Genomic DNA, 18232 nt, shown 5'->3' on the forward strand with positions numbered 1-18232 from the left:
TACTGATAACACTTTCAAAACGTTTTGTTAAAACATACAGTTTTACATTAAGTGCAATCAATTGCCTTGTCTATTAACATTTATTACAACTGCATCACTTCAAACATCATTTTTGTAGAAATTATTCTGACTGATACCAATAAGCCAATATTTATTTTCTTATCTTCTTCAATAATGATGTCATGGCCAATAGCTGACAAATCAGAAAAATCTATACTATTTTGTCTAAAAATGAAAATAAAATGCTAAAAACTAAAATCATTCTTTTTTTATTGCAACATCCACAATATTACAATGTATCAGATTGGAGATTTGCTAAAGATTACATTTAACCGTGTGATTAAATTATTAGTGCTTTTAAAGCATAACTTTAAATGAGCGTTAGATGACTGCAAAATAATCTAAACCTAAGAATACAGGAAATGAGCATGTACAATTAAATACAGATACCAATAAATAAAAACAACATGGCCAATAACATCATGCGTCTTTAGAAACGATTGTCTGTGGCATGATCAGTGTCAAAGATGCTGTCTATAGAGCTTAAATTTAATGTAAAAAATGTATAAGAGCAACAGACCGATAAAATTGTTCAAATTGGAATGGAATATTCAAAGACACACACACAGGAAATCCAAGAAGACACAAACACACACCCAAAAACTCTTCCTCTCTCTCATTCGAGCTGTAACATACTGAGTCAGTCTCTTCTGCAGTGGGACACCACTTGACATGTCTATTCTACTGTCTGACACAGCGTCGCTCCGCATCAGGGTCGGGGCTCTGACCTCAGCTTCCTGCCTCCCAAAGCCAGTCTTTATGTGACCACACAGGGTGACATCATGGTCGCCACCGGCGGTCGCTCACTGTTCATCAGCACTTTACACCCCTGCAGCCAGCCACAGTGCTCAACAGAACCGGCTTTGTGTGTGTGTGAGAAACAGAGAGACAGAAATAAAGAGTTTGTGTATGTGTGTCCTTATCACTATATGAGTCCTATTCCAACTGTAGCAAGGCCAGAGGAACATCCACTCCTCCATTCCAAACCATTTCCTGTGTTTCAGACATCAGCCAGGCTCTGAGAGCATCGTTTTTTTGCCAATGAAAGGAGTTGTGGGTCAACAGAGGTCATGGCCCACATTGTGGTGATTCTAGATGTTCATAAAACCTCTTGATTCTTCACGTCCAAATGAATATGAATGAATGTGATCATATAATATGCAAGTGGAAAGCTTAATACGTCAAATGCGACTGGCTTTCGTATGCTGATGACTCCTGAGAATGATGAAATGGCAAGGGGGAAATGGGCAGGATGTTATTAGGCACTTCACAGTTTTTCAGGCCTTTCCATCTGTCATATTTTTAAAAATGACAGATTTACTAATGACGGCTTTGTATGTCATATTTTGTTATATAATGTTGAGAATCTGTGTATATAATGTTGATCTGTGAAACATCATCACAAGCTCCGGGACACACAATTCAGGAAGCTTTAGAGGTGTTCACAGTGAAAATATGCATAAAAGTAGGGATTAATTGAAATAAAACAAACAAGCAAACCTGGATTTTGTGCATTTTAAATCTCAATTGTTATCAGCAAAGCCCTACATTAACGCTGTAGCATAGTATATGTGATATGTGTTGTTGTTGAAGTAAACACAACGGTCAGCCAAAGCGCAAAAGAATCTGTCGTGAAACTAAGGCTTTTATTTGGCTATTCAGAACAAACACACATAGAGGAATGTGGAGTATTCCCTGTATGTTTCCACAGTGGCACCTTGTGCTTATTGTGTCTGTAAAGACGCACAAACTTTCAAACAAACACAATCTCACCTCTGACCTAAAGCACATGTGAGACAGCTCAGTTCACAGCACTACAGCGATATATTTAGATATTGAGTGGCTTTTCTTGCATCAGAGTGTCACAAACTATATGCTTATCGTTTGCAGATATATTTACCCAATTCAGGTAAAATAGCCTACATCGTTTCATTTCAAATCATCACAATTTTTCATTTTGAGAAACATCTCAGGAAAGAGAAACTGGGAGAATTGAGAATTTAAATATTAAAGTCAGCAAGAAATGGAAATATATCTATTTTCTAAATGCATGATATTGATCTTATTGGGAACGATTAATCCATGTATTTTTTTTTTTTAAATAAAAATATAACTTGATATTCCGGTAAAATTATTGACTTCCCCAATCATTTTGTAAACCCTGTTCAATATTTACAATCAAGCTCACATTCAGATCTGCCCAAACAATAAATCAAAAACTGATGACTAGAACCAAATCTCCAGGCTATATTATTTTCTCTTTTTGAGAGTCGATTTCACTCGGATATGAAAGAAATGGAACTACTTCCATTACATTCTGACTCCTTCTTATAGTAGCTAATGTAGAAAATAATAATAGAATTAACATCTGACACGGAACCAACTGAAATTACATATTTGTACAATTTTAGAATGTAATTTAGTTCAGTTTTATGGTTTTATAAAAATCCAGAATGACATCAAAAACATTCACAAAACTTATAAACAACAACGAATCCCAGTGAAAGAAGTAGCGTGAACTGTGTCCAGAGGTGCACATGTGTTTTTCTATTCTTTGTAAGTTAGGTCTGTCTGTGCATCTGTAGGCCGAAGTTTCTTTTCTCCCCCTTTTTCCACAAGTCCTTTAAACCACAGCAAATTCAGGTCACGTCTGATCCTGATGCAGTGAACGTGACTCCAGGGATTCTGGATTTGTAATGGGGAACAGCCTGAAGGCTTCTGCTTCTCACACACATACATTTCCACAGAAGATCTGATCTCTTGCACAATATAGCAGAGTTCATGTTCACATTCAAGAGAAACATAAGTGAAAGTAATAAATAGTAACAAGTTAGGTTAAATGCTAAAAAACAAAACCCTAAAAAAGAGAATTGACTGATAATAGCTGACGTCTATATTAGTCTGCATAGCTGACTGTAATTCCTTACTTATCCTTTGTTAATCTCTTTCTGTAGGAAAAAGAACCCCTTTCCCTCCACTTAACTTTTGGCATTAGACGATCATCTGTCTTCATTGTGACACTACAGGAAATCAAAGAGACTTTGTCTGCCTCAACCACCACTGATAAGGTATTCAATCTTAATATATTGTTAGTAATCACATGATGTCCAGCAACTTATCTCTGTAGGCTACTAAGACTAATGTAGGCTATGTATGACAGAGAACAGCGTGAAGTGCACGTGAGTGGTGGTGCAGTTGGAAAGCACTGGTGAACCCGTCATCTTGGTTAGTTAAGTTTGAAGACAACAACAATCTCTGGAGCTATTACCACAGTCACAGCAGCTAAAGCTTTACAAACGTTTAAAAGACCAACCATACCCTAATTCAATATCCCACTAACAGTTAGCAACACAGCTGTCATTTAAGCGTACGCAATGTAAAGAAATCCCATTTCCTACCTTTAAAATGTTGCAGTTGATGCGTGCAAGCGTGGGATGTTCTCTGAAAGGTGTAATTCAATTCAGTTGTGCGTTTGTGACCATCAGACACCTGCTAAACGAATTGGAACGTTTGCATTTGAGCGTCTACAGTTCTTAAAGGGGTCATCGGATGCAAAATTCACTTTCAAAGTTGTTTGAACATAAATGTGTGTTGGAAGTATGTGTACACATCCATCCTATAATGATAAAAATCCACCCAGTGTTTTTTTTAACATCCCTATTTTAAAATCCCCTTTCTCAAATCAGGCTGTTCTTAGAGTCCTGTCAGAATGACGTAGTTCTGCACAAGCCCCTCCCACGATGATTGACAAGACCATCTTACCTTAGACCCGCCCTGAGTGAGCTGTCATCAGTCCACCATTGTTTCGACTCCGGTGCAGGGGAAGACAAGATGTCTCCGATTAAGCGATTGAGGTGTTTTGTTGTTGGATGTAATAATGAATATAGCAGTCATCATTTACTCCCGACATCTGAGCCGCTGAAGACGCAGAGGATTAATGTTACTTTCGTTTTGAAGGGAATGCGCCGATCCCGATCTGCCTAAATGCGTCTATGTTCGCGCTAATCATTCGTGATCCAGCTTCATCTACAGAAGAAGTGAGTATAAGGGTTTTTCATGAATCTTTGCAAATCGCCTTTCCTAATAATGTACTAGTTAGCCAGTTTCGCGGCTAAAGTAAACAGTAGGGATGGGCGGATCGATCCTAAAGTATCGATACTGACGTTGTATCAAAAAGATTCTCAAATAGAAGTATCGATCCTATCTGTTTTTTTTTTTTTTTTGGGGGGGGGGGGGTGATTTTGGGATATTTTAATCATCTTTTTATTTATGTTATTATGTTATTTGGATACAAAAAGTCGAGTCACATTTCAAGTCAAGTCACCTTAATTTATATAGCGCTTTTAACAATACAGATTGTGTCAAAGCACTTAACAGTATCAAATTGGAGGATAGAGTGTCAGTAATGTATAATAATAAGATTAAACACTCAATTTTCAGTTAAAGGCATTTCATTATTGAATTCAGTGATGCCATTGTCTAGCTCAGTTTAGTTTAAATAGTATCTGCAAAATCAAATTGACGATAATCGCTAGAAATCAAATGTCCCCAACTGAGCAAACCAGAGGCGACAGTGGCAAGGAACCAAAACTCCCTCTGTGACAGAATGGAGAAAAAACCTTGGGAGAAACCAGGCTCAGTCGGGGGGCCAGTTCTCCTCTGGCCAGGATATTATTGTGTATTTATTGTTTAATTATTGATTTAATAAACATTTTAAATGTATAAATGTATTATATTTCTATTTTTATATTGTTGCAATTACTAACAATAATAGTATTATGTAGTTAGGTATTTTTAGTTATTTTGTTTTATTTTTATTTTTATTGTATTTTTAGTCAAGGTCTTCACTGAGGATATGTCCCCGGGGCTAATCCAGGTGTCCGGACTCCCCCGATGATCAAGGCCGCAGACATCATCTCCCGGCGCCGATCCACCATCTGATCTGGACACGGACAGAGAAACAGACAAATATTAGCGTAGATGCATTCTTCTTACAATGTAATGAGTACATTGCGTGTTATGAGGAGTTTTCCCAGTTCCGGTTGATCTAATTAATGCAGCCTAACAATCCTTTAACGAATTTGAATAATAGAAGTGTAGTAGTGTGTTATGTGTAAGCCAGGTTAAAGAAATGTGTCTTCAATCTAGATTTAAACTGACAGAGTGTGTCTGCCTCCCAGACAGTGTTAGGTAGATTGTTCCAGAGTTTGGGTGCTAAATAGGAAAAGGATCTACCGCACGCAGTCGATTTTTGATATTCTAGTCTAGGTATTATCAAACGGCCAGAGTTTTGAGAACGCAGCGGACATGGAGGACTATAATGTGATAAGAGCTCGCTCAAGAACTGAGGACCTAAGCCATTCAGTTTTTTAAGAATTTAGCAGTAAGAAGTTACTCGTTATCCAGTTTTTTATATCGACTATGCATTCCATTAGTTTCTCAATTTGGTGTGTTTCACCAGGTCGTGAAGAAATATTTAAACATTAACATAAACATTCATTAATATACTTTATACAATACTGATTATTTTATATATGAAAATATTGCAGTAGCCTAATTCCAGGGGAGCAGAATATTACACTGCATATGAGTATAAAGATTTAAACTGGACATTTTAATTTAAACTAGGATTTTTATTAAAATATTTTATACTTTTTTTTTTTAACCTATATCTATTTCTGTTACTTAGTATCTGGTGGATAATAGCTGGGAGAGATTTACTATCGTTATAAATTCTTACTGCATGTAACACAGCTTTAAGAATGTATGTTTATACATTTTATATTTCATAGATGACTCTCAGAGAGCATCGGCAATTACAAGAAGCATAGGAGAGATGATTGTGAGGGACCTCCAGCAAATCTCAGTGGTAGAAGACAGGATTTATTGCACTTGTCAAGACTCTTGATCCACGCTACCAAATCCCTAGCCGGAAAAAGCTGATGGAGGGTACAATAAACAATATGTATGAAGACTGTAAAGCCAAAGTAATGGCAACATTACAAAATGAAAACCATGTGACGGATATGTGGACCTCAAGGTCCACAGAGGCATATCTAACTGTGTCCTGTCATTTTATTAACAACTGGCAAATGCAGGAATTTGTATTAGAAACTGGCCATTTCAGTGCACAGCATACAGCTGACAATATGAGCGCAGAGCTTAAAAGGAAAGGAAAGGGAAGTGGTGTGTGACCAAGCATGGTGACCCATACTCTGAATTTGTCCTTCAGGTTACAAGTCCAACTCTCTATCCATGAAGAATGAAAAGAATAGCTGAAGAATGGGGCATAACTCAAAAGGTGCTTGCAGTTGTCACAGACAACGGTGCGAATATGGTTTCTGCAGTGCATAAGGCTAGGTAGAAGCATTACCCAAGTTTTGCCCATACATTAAACTTGGTGGTCAAAGAGGCAATAAGAGCTGCATCCTGAGATCTTTCACCTGCTGGAAAAATGCAGAAGCATTGTATCATTTTTCCTCCACAGCACAAAAGCCACAGAGAAGCTTAAACAGATCCAAAAGCAACTGAAGGTGACAGAACATAAACTCGTAATTTCAGTTGAAACCAGGTGGAATTCAGCTTTCTACATGTTGGAGAGGCTACATGAACAAATGGATCCAGTTACAACAGTAACCTGTGCTTTACAAATGAAGAGTGGGCTGTTATCCACCTGACCATTGAGGCCTTGAAACCTTTTGAGGAGGCAACGTGAAGTATCAGCAGAAAAACACATTTCTATCTCAAAGGTCATTCCCCTGGTATCACTGCTTCTTAGAGCAACTGCTGCCAGTGAGCGTCAAGGTTGCTCTTTTGCCTCGCTGCCAACACCTTTCTTGACATGAGGTTTAAGCACCTGGCATTTTGTGACAAAGATCATGTAGAAGCAGTGAAAAAGCGACTCCTATCTGAAATGCAGGATGTCCACTTGGCCACATCTGAGTTGGCTGCTGCACCATTAGAAGCTACCTCAACATCTGTCCTAAGGTCTGTGTCAGTGCCTACAGCAAGCTGTGCCTCATCAGTGACTCCTCCAATGACCCCACGTACTGCATCAGCTACATCTAAAGGAGGCATATGGGAGGATTTTGACATCCAGGTTATATCAGCACAACAACAACAATCGGGAAGCAGTGATTCTGTAACTGAAATGCGTCGCTGAGGAGAAAGTAGTTCCCCGAAACCAAGACCCACTAGTTTGGTGGAGAAATCATGAGCAAACCTTCCCAACTCTCAGTAAACTAGCAAAAAAATATCTTGGGATCACTGCATCATCTGTTCCGTCTGAGAGAATTTTCTCAAAGGCAGGGGAGTTGGTCAGTCAAAGAAGAAACAGGCTAAAGGGGAAAAATGTCAACATTCTCTTGTTCCTTCACAAAAACTTATAAACCAGTTTTCATGGTTTATATCAGTATGCACAAATGAAGACTGCGACTTAAATGTAAGATTCAACCTGAAGTTAAGCTGATTTGACATTTAAATAATTTGAAGTGTTTGTAGCCTCACACACATCCCTGGTTTGATTTTCAGTGCATTCCAGTCCATTGACTGCTGTTAGGTTTTTTTATTAATATTTATTATTTGTTAGGTATTTTTCTGTTTATTTTTTCAAAAGCAAGAGATTTTGATCAGTCAAAGAAAACCAGGCTGAAGAGAAGAATGTCAACATTCACTTGTTTCATCTCAAAAGCCTATAAGGGGAAGAAATGTAGAAACATTATGTGACAATTATTGAGAAAAAGTTTGTGTGACATGTTACATTTTTTTTGTTATATAGCCTGCAGTGTTATCTTTGTTCATTTAATTAATAATGTTCAGTATTTTTTAATAAATGTAAAAAACGAATCATGTCCATTGCAATTTATTTAATATTAATAATGATGGCTATCAAAAAACAATATAAAATCACTCACTTAAAAATATTTCATTGGCGTATCGGTATCGGTATCGATATCGACGATACTTGTCTTGAAAGTACTTGGTATCGGATCGGAAAGAAAATAATTGGTATCGCCCATCCCTAGTAAACAGTACTGCTCGTCACGGAAGAGAGGGGCGGGGTCAGCAGAGCTCATTAGCATTTAAAGCAACATGGACTTGAATGGCTTGCTAAAAACAGAGCTGATTTTGACATGGTAAAAAAAGTGTTTTTTACACTACCATTGAGAAAATTGAACCAAAGTATGTCATATACTTTTCATTAAGACCCTAAAGAATCATATCAACTTGTGCAAAATGGGCATCTGATGACCCCTTTAAAACATTTACGGCATTTTGCCGTAGAAACATCGCCCAAGCAATTTAGCTCATTTCCTCTGTTCAACTTCTATCAGTGATGGCCCACACGATAAATTCTAGTTTCTATATTTAAGTAATAGCCTAAATTACTAAATTAAATGACTATTTAATCATTGTGGCTTTTCAATAAAGTAAAATAAAAACATTGGCTTTACGGAAAAACTGAAATAAGCTACATCTTACTATCCATTCATGCAATCAATAAACGCGTCTGTGATTGGATACAATAAAAAAATATATATATAAAAAAACCCATGGTGGATTTGAATACATGAAAGAAAGAACATTTTACAGAATACTTTACAAAAACCAGAAAAGATTCGATGGATATGCTTTATCTTTCGTAAACTTTTAAAGATTTACATATTTTTTAACATTTATCATATTTACAGTTATGTTACAGTACATAAATGTTACAGTTTTTAACATTTATCAGCATGGTGAGATTGATCTGAAACAGCACACCAAACTCCTCTCTGAATATGAAGTAAAACAAAGCCACATTCACACAGTTAACCCTGCAGATCAACCCTAACCCAGATTTACATACTCAAAGGTAAGAAAAATAAACCACAGTTTGTGAGTATTACAGCTTTATAGCAGAGTCTGTCATGTTTAACAATTTATTATTGGCCTGTTAAAGATCATGTTTGGCCAGCAAAGGGAAATGGCCTGTGACCCTGAAGGCCATGCTTGGCCTTCCTCGTGACCATGAGAACTCATGAGCAGCACTGCAAAGCCTCGTGGAATATGCTGTCAGTTCTGCCTATAGGTCTGTTTCTTTCTCATGAACTTCAGCATTGGGTTACAGATGAGGCTTCAAATCCACCTACAATGCATATGGAACATCAGAAGAGTTGCTTTGACATCAAACAGGGCATATTTTTATGATGACTGTTATTGTGGTTAAATGTGATCAATGAGAGAGTCATACTTAATTTGAATGTTCAAGAAAACACAATTTTGCCCTCAATATATTTAAGCAGTGCAGTTATGGATTTGTTCAAATCCTGTTGTGAGCAAATAAATGTTCTTTTCTCAGCAGAAGGTAGTTCTCTATTAAGGAGGGGAGGGATTGACCTCGGAGTGACAGCTTTGGTCTTCGTCCTGACTGATTCTTGTTTACCCAGAATCCACTCTGTTTACCCAGAGATCCTGCAGAGAGATGGGCATTCATCACATTCACCTGGGTTCAAAAACTGGGAGATGATTTGACTGTGTGTGTGTGTGCAAGAGAGAGACAGAAAGAACATTTCAAGAAATACCATAAATACCTAGCACCTTTATTTTAAAAAGAGTTTGTAATATAATGACTATGTGTAATAATTAAACAAATTACTATTTTACCCAATATTTATACAGTGCTATGCATTGGTAGTAAAAATAAGATGCCTTTTACTTTGTGACGTTCATAATTGTAGCATCTGCTAAATGAATAAATTTAAGCAATTGCATTTTTACCAATAAAAGCTTTCTTGTTCTTGTTATTTATTATAAAAATCATTATAATATATAGCAACAGTGCATAATACATCATATTGTAAACAAAATGGACAATTATCAATGCATGAATCAAACTCACCTAAAATGCCTTGCCGACAGATCCTGTTCAATATCTTCATTCCTGCTCATTTATGTACTATTTTCCACAGTGCAATGAAACGTGACAATTTAGCACTCTAGAATTTAATTATTGTATAATTGTACTAAATTTTATTCAATTTCATAAAGTAAATGTATAAATGCGCATGTAACATATAAATGTCTATGACAGCCTGCCTATGCACATTTCTGTTCACCTCCGAGATGCATTACTGCTCTCAATATAATGACATAATTGCAGTGTTTTAGTATTGTGCTTTCTCCTTTCAAAATGTAGCTCACATCTTACTGATATGAACATACAGATGTGTGTGTGTGTGTGTGTGTGTGTGTGCGTGTGTGTGTGTTTGTGTGCGTGTTTTAAAGCTTTTATATAGAAACGTATAATCTGAGTGAGCCCAAAATCACTGATGTCCAATTAGGCAGTGAAGAACATGTAGAAGCACTAATGTACACATCTGCACGAGCACACACTCACACACATACAAAGTGCTAATGTGTGCATTAACATTTTCCTGACATTGCCAGGCCATTAGCGGCTGGTTGACTGGCTAGTATAATAGACCGGTATACTAATTCAAAAGGCGAACTCCGCTTCTGATGAGGGGGATGAGTGGAGGTGTGTGCACAGAAAAGGTACACACAAAAAATAGGACAGCTTTCTTTTGAAGAATAGCAGCCGGCGCATACACAGACAACAAGCATTAGCTGACGAGTCTGAACATGTTTTCTTCCTTGCTTTTAATTCACTCTATTTCACCAGTCACGTTCTTTGGAAATGTCTCAGCCTTCCAAAGACATTTCCTGGGCGCATCACTACAGTCTTCAGGCTTACTTTTCCAGTTTCGAGGGAATTGTGGAAAAATGCCCACAATTTCCATTGTGTACTGAAATGTGTAACAAAATCAATACCCGTTAGACTAGAACAGGGATTTCCCCTCACTTTATAATTTAGGCCACACTTCCTCTTATGTTTAAACTTGCTTAATTATGCTTCATAAACCAATTCATTCACTAAACAGAATTGTACTAAACAGACAAGCAGAATCTTATGCAGGGATTTTAAAGATTAACCGCACCCTTGACACAGGCGTTGACACCTGGACGCCGGTCTAAAGTGACATCAGTGTGTCATTGGACTTGTCGAAATGCTGTCTGGCTGATTGGGGGCTGTTGATATGTGTCACATCTCTTGTCCACTTCTCCATCCCACTTCAGACTCTATTGTAATGTATGTGACCACCAGAGTCAGCCTATGTTTCCATTGTAGATGCTTACTGTGTGTCCACTTAGAACAACATCTCTCAGCCTGCGCTGAGAATTCAAAGCGTGTTTACAAACTGGAAAAGGAGCAGATGTTGCAACCCAAATGTTTCATTATAAAATCATATTGTGGTTATAACCACAGTGGCGGTGGCAGTCATGCGCTGTTGTTAATTTAAAAGGTATTTGAGAAGGAACTGGGAGCTTCTCAACAGTTTTTGCAAACACAGACAGAGGTGATGATTGTGTCTCTGTGCATCTGGTCTGGGCTGACTGGTTGAATGGCTGCCCCCGCACCACACAGTCTGAAAGCACTGACATCTGGCCCCCTCACACACTTACACGTTTACTTCAATTAACACACTCCACACACACTTACACGTTGTAAAGGCTGGCACACATTCAACGCTTGCTTTTCAACACCACCAGTGGATGGTGTTTCCTTGCATGGGAGGAATCTTACAATACCAACATTTCACAGTTCAGTCTTTACAACTAAATAAATGTGGTGACAACTTAAGACTCTGATAGAAACAAGCAGTAGACAAGCATGCAGTACAGTTGTATATAAAAGACATGCATAGTTTACATTAGTACTCAAGGGGTCAATAGAGATACAATCTCTGTCATTAAACCAGATGTGTTATAATTCAAGTAGATAGCTAATCATTTAAACCAACCTGGTCTCATGGCATAAACGTACCTGGGTGCACTTTTCAGCAAGACCGTTTTTATATTTCGCTGCAGTTTCAAAGAGAAATGTCCACTGAGTGGCACTAAAACTCAGGTTCAATACGTAAACCCTGGCACATTTTTATTACGTTGATATAGGAACATATTGCTGTGTTTTTATTACGTTGCTTCAGGTACATATTGCGGCATTTCAGAATTCAAATATCCGGGGACCGTCGCTAAAAATTAATGCTCTGTCGTGCTGGAAATATGCTTTACACCAAACCCAACAAACTGATTTAAAAATGTATTTGTTGATGCAACCGTGCTATTTGAACTTCCTTGTATGCAGATTTGAACTGGTTTGAACTGGTTTGTCGAACCGTAGTTACACAGGAGCTCCTCGCCTCTCAAGTACGTCGCCGTACTCCGCGAGAAAACGAATGTTAATCAGCTCAGCAGGTTAATATTGTTTTGAAGTCATAATATGATATTCTTCTAGTAATGGTGCGAAATTACGATTTATTAATCGAAACACTGCAAATTTGTATGAAAGGGAATAAAAGGTGTCTGAGTTTTACTGCCTCTAGTGTTCATTTGTTTTGGAAACTGCAGTGATATGTACATATTGGTACGTATTTCGCGTCTTGCTAAAAAGTGCGCCCAGGTACGTTTATACCATGAGACCAAGTAGCTTTAAACAGCTATGCAAGATTCACTTGCACTTCAAACTAGGGTTGTGCCGATAGACGAGACGATTCATATTTTTAGGCTAGTATTATTATATAATTACTATTAGGGCTCATTTGTCCCATCATATTTCCTTTCACTCTTTTTTTGTTTTTTACAGTGTTGCACATTATAACCAATCACACACGAATCTGTTAGTTTAGAATGCAATGGCCAATCAGAGACGTTCAGATTAGTCAACGCTGAAACACCGGAGTTTTGTTGTTAAGTGCTGACTGAATTCTGCTCTCTCGTGAATTCTCACATCACAAACAACCACATCGTAAAGTGCTTATGTATGTGCAATGTATAATAAGAGTAACTTCACTGAATATAATGGGAGTGTTTTTTAAAGTGCATAAACTTGCGCTAGTCTGAAGTCAGTTATGTTCTTCGATAATGTAAAAGCTCTTTGCTCGTTCTCTGTAACTGAGGATATGTAAGCATTATAATTAGTAACATACAATGATTTTATTAAATTGTGATCATGTTAAATACAAATTCAGTCATATTAAAAATCTTTTATGACATGACATTAATATGCTCCTTAACTAAAAAATATATATATAATGTGTAGTTAATAATTACACTAGGCTTCTTTTAGCCTTACCCGGTTGGTTCACTCTCTGGCTATGAAAAAAGTAAATAATTAAATAAATTAGCGTGATGATATGGTGTATTGGTGATCTCACAGGCTAAAATTACTTAGGAAGATATGACTGTAGAGCATATCGCCCAACACTACTTCAAACTACAACAGCTGACTTAAAAGAAGATTTTTTTTTATAATAATCTCCGCTATAGTGCTTCTTGTGGCAATGAATACTATATAAACACTGCTGCTTTTTCCATGCATAAACATGAAATAGTCAAGCTGACCTATCTTTTGTTTTTCTCATTAAGTTATTTAAGTAATTTTGGACGTATTTTGAAGTCACATTGCCAAAATTCTCCCCAAGGAGTGAGACACGAGGCTCCTGGATATTTTTAAAACATCTGACAAGGCACCCGTTGGCCGTTATATATTCCTCTCTAAGCGCTAAGAGCAATCCCCTGTTTCCACTTGTACACCAACAACTCGGTCCATCTGTTCCATGTAACTTCAGTGGAAAAAGAACAAGCCTTAAATATAAAGTGTTTTTTAAAAGCACGGTAACTTAAGACTGTTTAGGGATAAGGCCTGATTTTACTGGCGCAATAATTCACTTTTTCCACACAAAGGCCAAGATAAACAACCTACAGAGTATTTCTCTCTCCTCTTACAGTATGTCTGTTTGGCTGGTCTGAGGTCAGTACAGCAGGCCGTTGTGCATTTGTCATTAATTCCTGTTATTATCTCGATTCATTAACTCTGACGTCACGCAATGAGAACTGCCTTCACCGTGTGTAGTGTTTTCTTTTCTTTTATGACTCTGTGGTCACAATCTGTGACCGCAAGACAAACCAAGAATGATTAATAAGTCTTTAAGCAGACATAACCATATGAGTTTGCACAGGTTGCGGTGTTGCAGGATGCATTAGTCTGATAACTGAGGCCTCTCTAATACTTAATGAAGCTAAAGTCAATGTCCTCACTCTCTATCCAGCTGCTGCAAATTTTTCCCCTTGCAGTCGTAAAGGGATGCAAGCAGGGTTACCTCATTTAACACACAGTGCCGGGGCCACCTGAGATATCTGAGTTGATACAGCCTCTCTGCCATCACTAAAGAGCTTTCTGCTCAACTTCATTTTCCCCTCCAGAGATGCCAAAAAGCAAGAGCTTGTATTCCAAGGAACACCGCGTTCCTGTCCAGTGCTGTAAGCTGCTAAAAATAATTTCAGCTGTTTATAAGAACAAAAACTAGTTTGAGGATGAAATTGGACAAGTACAGACACAGCACATTCAAAAATGTGCTTATAATATAAATTCTTAATGTTTGCAATAACATACATGCCGTTCAAAAGTTTGGAGTTGGTAAGATTTTTAATGTTTTTGAAAGAAATCTCTTATGTTCATCAAGGCTGCATTTATTTGTAAAGTAAAAACAGTAATACTGTGAAATACCATTACAATTTAAAACAAATGTTTTCTGTTTGAATATATTTTAAGATTAATTTATTCCCATGATATAAATTTATTACTCCAGTCTTCAGTGTCACATAATCCTTCAGAAATCATTCTAATAAGCTGATTTGTTGCTCAGAAAAAAATTGTAGCGTCAATTTTATCATCAATTTAAGCATGCAATGCTGCTTAATATTTTTGTGGAACCTATGATGCATTTTTTTCAAATTCTTTGATTATGTTCAGAACAACATCATTAAATAATTTGTAACTTTATAAATGTCTTTCCTATCAGTTTAATGTGTCCTTAAGAAGCTTACTGTCCCCAGTAGTGTGTCTGTGTGTAAAAACAGCTTGATAATGTACATTAAACTTGTCATTATCACAAAATAAACCCTTTCATGGTCAACCCTTCATGTCTGGGCCCTGTACAACCTGTCTGGGTTTATTTTGTGATAATGACAGCCTGAGCCTATCTCTTAAATCTTTTTTTAGTTGCATGAATCAGTTAGGCTGCCACCAAAAGCAATGCAATGACCAATATGAATTTTTTATGTTTTTATTTTTTGTGCATTTTACACAGGATTACGGACAGAGCTTTTCTTAAAAAAATTATTAGTCTCTCCTGTAGATATCGTCCACTCACTCAGAGTTCATAATCTCACAAACATAATTATATGTACCCAATAATGTCATTACAGACAATAGGCATTCTGCTTCCAGATTTCATTAATGCCTTACACTGGTAGAAATCTGTGTCTAGTTCATTCAAACCCGTGTGGGATTTATAGAAGAATGGCGTTTTGTGCTGTACGTCAACCTGGCAAGAAAATCGCTTGGGAGCCACAATTGATTTGCTCAGTTTAGTAACATCTGACGACTTTCTTCTCCCATCAGCGCTCTGTGAAATCACAGCTATCCTTCGTTTGACGTTTACCAAGAAGTCTTTAGCGAAACTGCGTCCAGAACTGTGCTTTTGTTCCGTCTGTTCCGGGCATTCTGGTAAGTCCATCCAGTTCTGAATGAGATCAGCAAAACTGTTGTCTCCCAGCACCAGTGGCTGCCGGTTACGTCCGCGCGTCAGTAGTGAATTAGTCCAGTCGTCAGGGTCACTTGTGGTCTCAAACGACGTCCAGCTTTCTAGGCAAGCGTCAGAGGTGGACTTAGGGCGTACTCGGTTGTTGGGAGGCTGGTTGGTGCGAAGACATGCGGACGAAGATACTCGGATGTTTTTGGTGCGCCGTAACACCACACCTTCATCCTGCCAGGAGGATTCAGAGTATCCCGAATCAAACTCCAGACTCTGCTCGCTGCTCGGTGAGCTAACAGCCGACGGTCCGCCTGTAGAGTCCTCCTCTTCCAAAGAACTAGACAGACAACAGGCAGAGTCGTAACTGCTCGCCTCACTGGCGTCGCTGATCCTCAACCGTGCTCGCCGTTCCCGTTGGGCTATCAGCTGCTTACAAGCACGCAACCTCACTGGAGGTCTGATAGGGGGCATTGCACAGCTCTGCCGCAAATGCTTCAGATCCTGCAGGGATCGCATCATGTAACGCATCTGTTCCCGCAAACAGTCACCTGATTCCTGCAGACACAACTGCAAAAAGACAGAAAGCAGGTAAGACTACTGGGTGCAAAATCTCAGATTATAAAACACACTTTGTCACTACATTTGAAAATTATTTTATAACAATTTTATGATAAAAGTCTTTGTAATACATATATTTCAATAATAAAAAATAGAATTTGTAATAAAATAACATTAAAAATAAATTTGTACTAGATTTTAGAAATTCTTATTTTCTAAATCAAAAATATATTATTACAAATTTCATAAAACTATTACATATAATTATTATATAATATATATATATATATATATATATTAATATTAATTAAGATTTAGCAATAATTACCAAATAAAAGAAAATCTATAGTATATAAAATTTGGGTCACCCTCCCTTTGATTTTCTTTTTCATTAGATTGACTAATCATGCTCCTTAGGCAGGCTTGGACCTGCATGAGCTCTGTTAGAGAGGGCATGGCTCTATTTGTCTGGAGGAACTGAAAAACCACTCCGTTCTAGGTAGATGGCAACTGAACAACCGATGAATCCACATCATGTGGACACACTCACGCCCTGCTATCAAAAGGATGGATGACTACTACCTTCACAACAAAATCAGTTAGAATAAACCTGTTACTAGCCACACCTGAAACACTTATTTTCTATAGAGCAATTACCACACCTGCTATCCATGCTGGCAGATGCATGTACACAAAAATACACACAAATCATAATCAAACAAGAGCTTCCTCATTTGAAATAAATAAAGTGAGTCAATAGCAATTTCAATACAAACTACTTATTACATTTAAGAGTGAATCTGGTTCATAGACATTAAAATCTGCAAAAAAATATAAATCAATAACTTGGTTACATCAAAGAAAATCAAGAAAATATGATCTCAGAAACAATCCTACTGCCGTGCTTGATGTTTTAAAAGTATGCAATTGAGAAATTAACCAAAAACCCAAATGCATTTTCATTTCTAATAACTCATCACAAACAAAAACAGCGCAATAATAGCCTATAAACCCTAATCCAGTTTCATGTGTCTAAATATCTTAATTCAAATCTAATGCATGATTGTTTGAACGCAAAAATCTGTCCCTTTTGGGAAACTTTTCTGCCGTTTTCACAGATAAAGAACTGGCATGTGTTTTTCTTTAAACATATTTGATGAAATCTGTATCTAAATAAACATAATAATCACATGCTTGCAGCAATAGTAGTATACACACAGGGTTGAGTGACTGCCATTATTTCTATGCACAGATTGGCATGGGCTACAGATGTCATCCCATATGCTGACATTTCAGCAACGGACATTTCTTCACAGTAACTAATCCTTTCGGCACAAAATGTAAAGTGATGTCCAATCAGTGCCGTTTTACTGAGTAAACAAACTATGGTTATTAACAATACAAAGCCCTAATTATAGAGGCAAGATGGTGATTTGGAGACATGCTTACCATGATTCTGGAAGGATGATGACAGTCAAATTCAGTGACTTAGATACTCCTGAAAAAAAAAAAAAAAGTTTCAAAACGTTTTGCAAAAGCAAAATAATATAACGTATTTAAATAACTGGGAAAACAGACATGAGTAACTTTTATCAGATATAATTCATGCACGAAGCTGATCAAAGGTAGAATCAAGACTTGCTCTTACATTTGTTGTGAGGAGGGAAAAAGCCTTCAGTACAATCCAGGCTGTGCAGATGTGGCTCTTGTGACTCAAACTCCAGATCCTGAGCCCCTCACTGCAGACAAGCGCATATGTGAGTCTGTGCCATTCCAGCATGCGCGTCTCAGCCAATCACAGCGCAGCATCGCGGCGCCATCCAATCAAATCATCTCAGCAGGAGCCAATCACAGCTTGAATGAAATCGGAGCGCTCATTTCCTCCCTCTCTCAAATTATGAGTATATTCAAAACTGCCAAGAATCACTGACTGTATCCGATTCAATATGATAATCACGTTCTATCTATCTATCTAT

At 37.5% G+C, this 18232-nt stretch overlaps 1 protein-coding gene across 1 annotated transcript; it reads right to left on the bottom strand.

Moving 5' to 3' along the window:
* Window positions 1–15236: 15236 nt before the first annotated feature.
* LOC306856528 (PAK4-inhibitor inka1-like) lies at window positions 15237–17985 on the bottom strand. The gene is made up of 3 exons (XM_079395873.1): window positions 17905–17985; window positions 17706–17754; window positions 15237–16265 (listed from the first exon to the last, which is right to left on the bottom strand). The coding sequence occupies exons 2-3, from the start codon at window positions 17706–17708 to the stop codon at window positions 15342–15344; spliced, it is 927 nt and encodes a 308-aa protein (XP_079251999.1). The 5' UTR covers window positions 17709–17754; window positions 17905–17985; the 3' UTR covers window positions 15237–15341.
* Between the last annotated feature and the right edge of the window lie 247 nt (window positions 17986–18232).

The sequence above is a fragment of the Barbus barbus genome, assembly GCF_936440315.1.
Source record: "Barbus barbus genome assembly, chromosome: 37".
Classification (NCBI taxonomy): domain Eukaryota; kingdom Metazoa; phylum Chordata; class Actinopteri; order Cypriniformes; family Cyprinidae; genus Barbus; species Barbus barbus.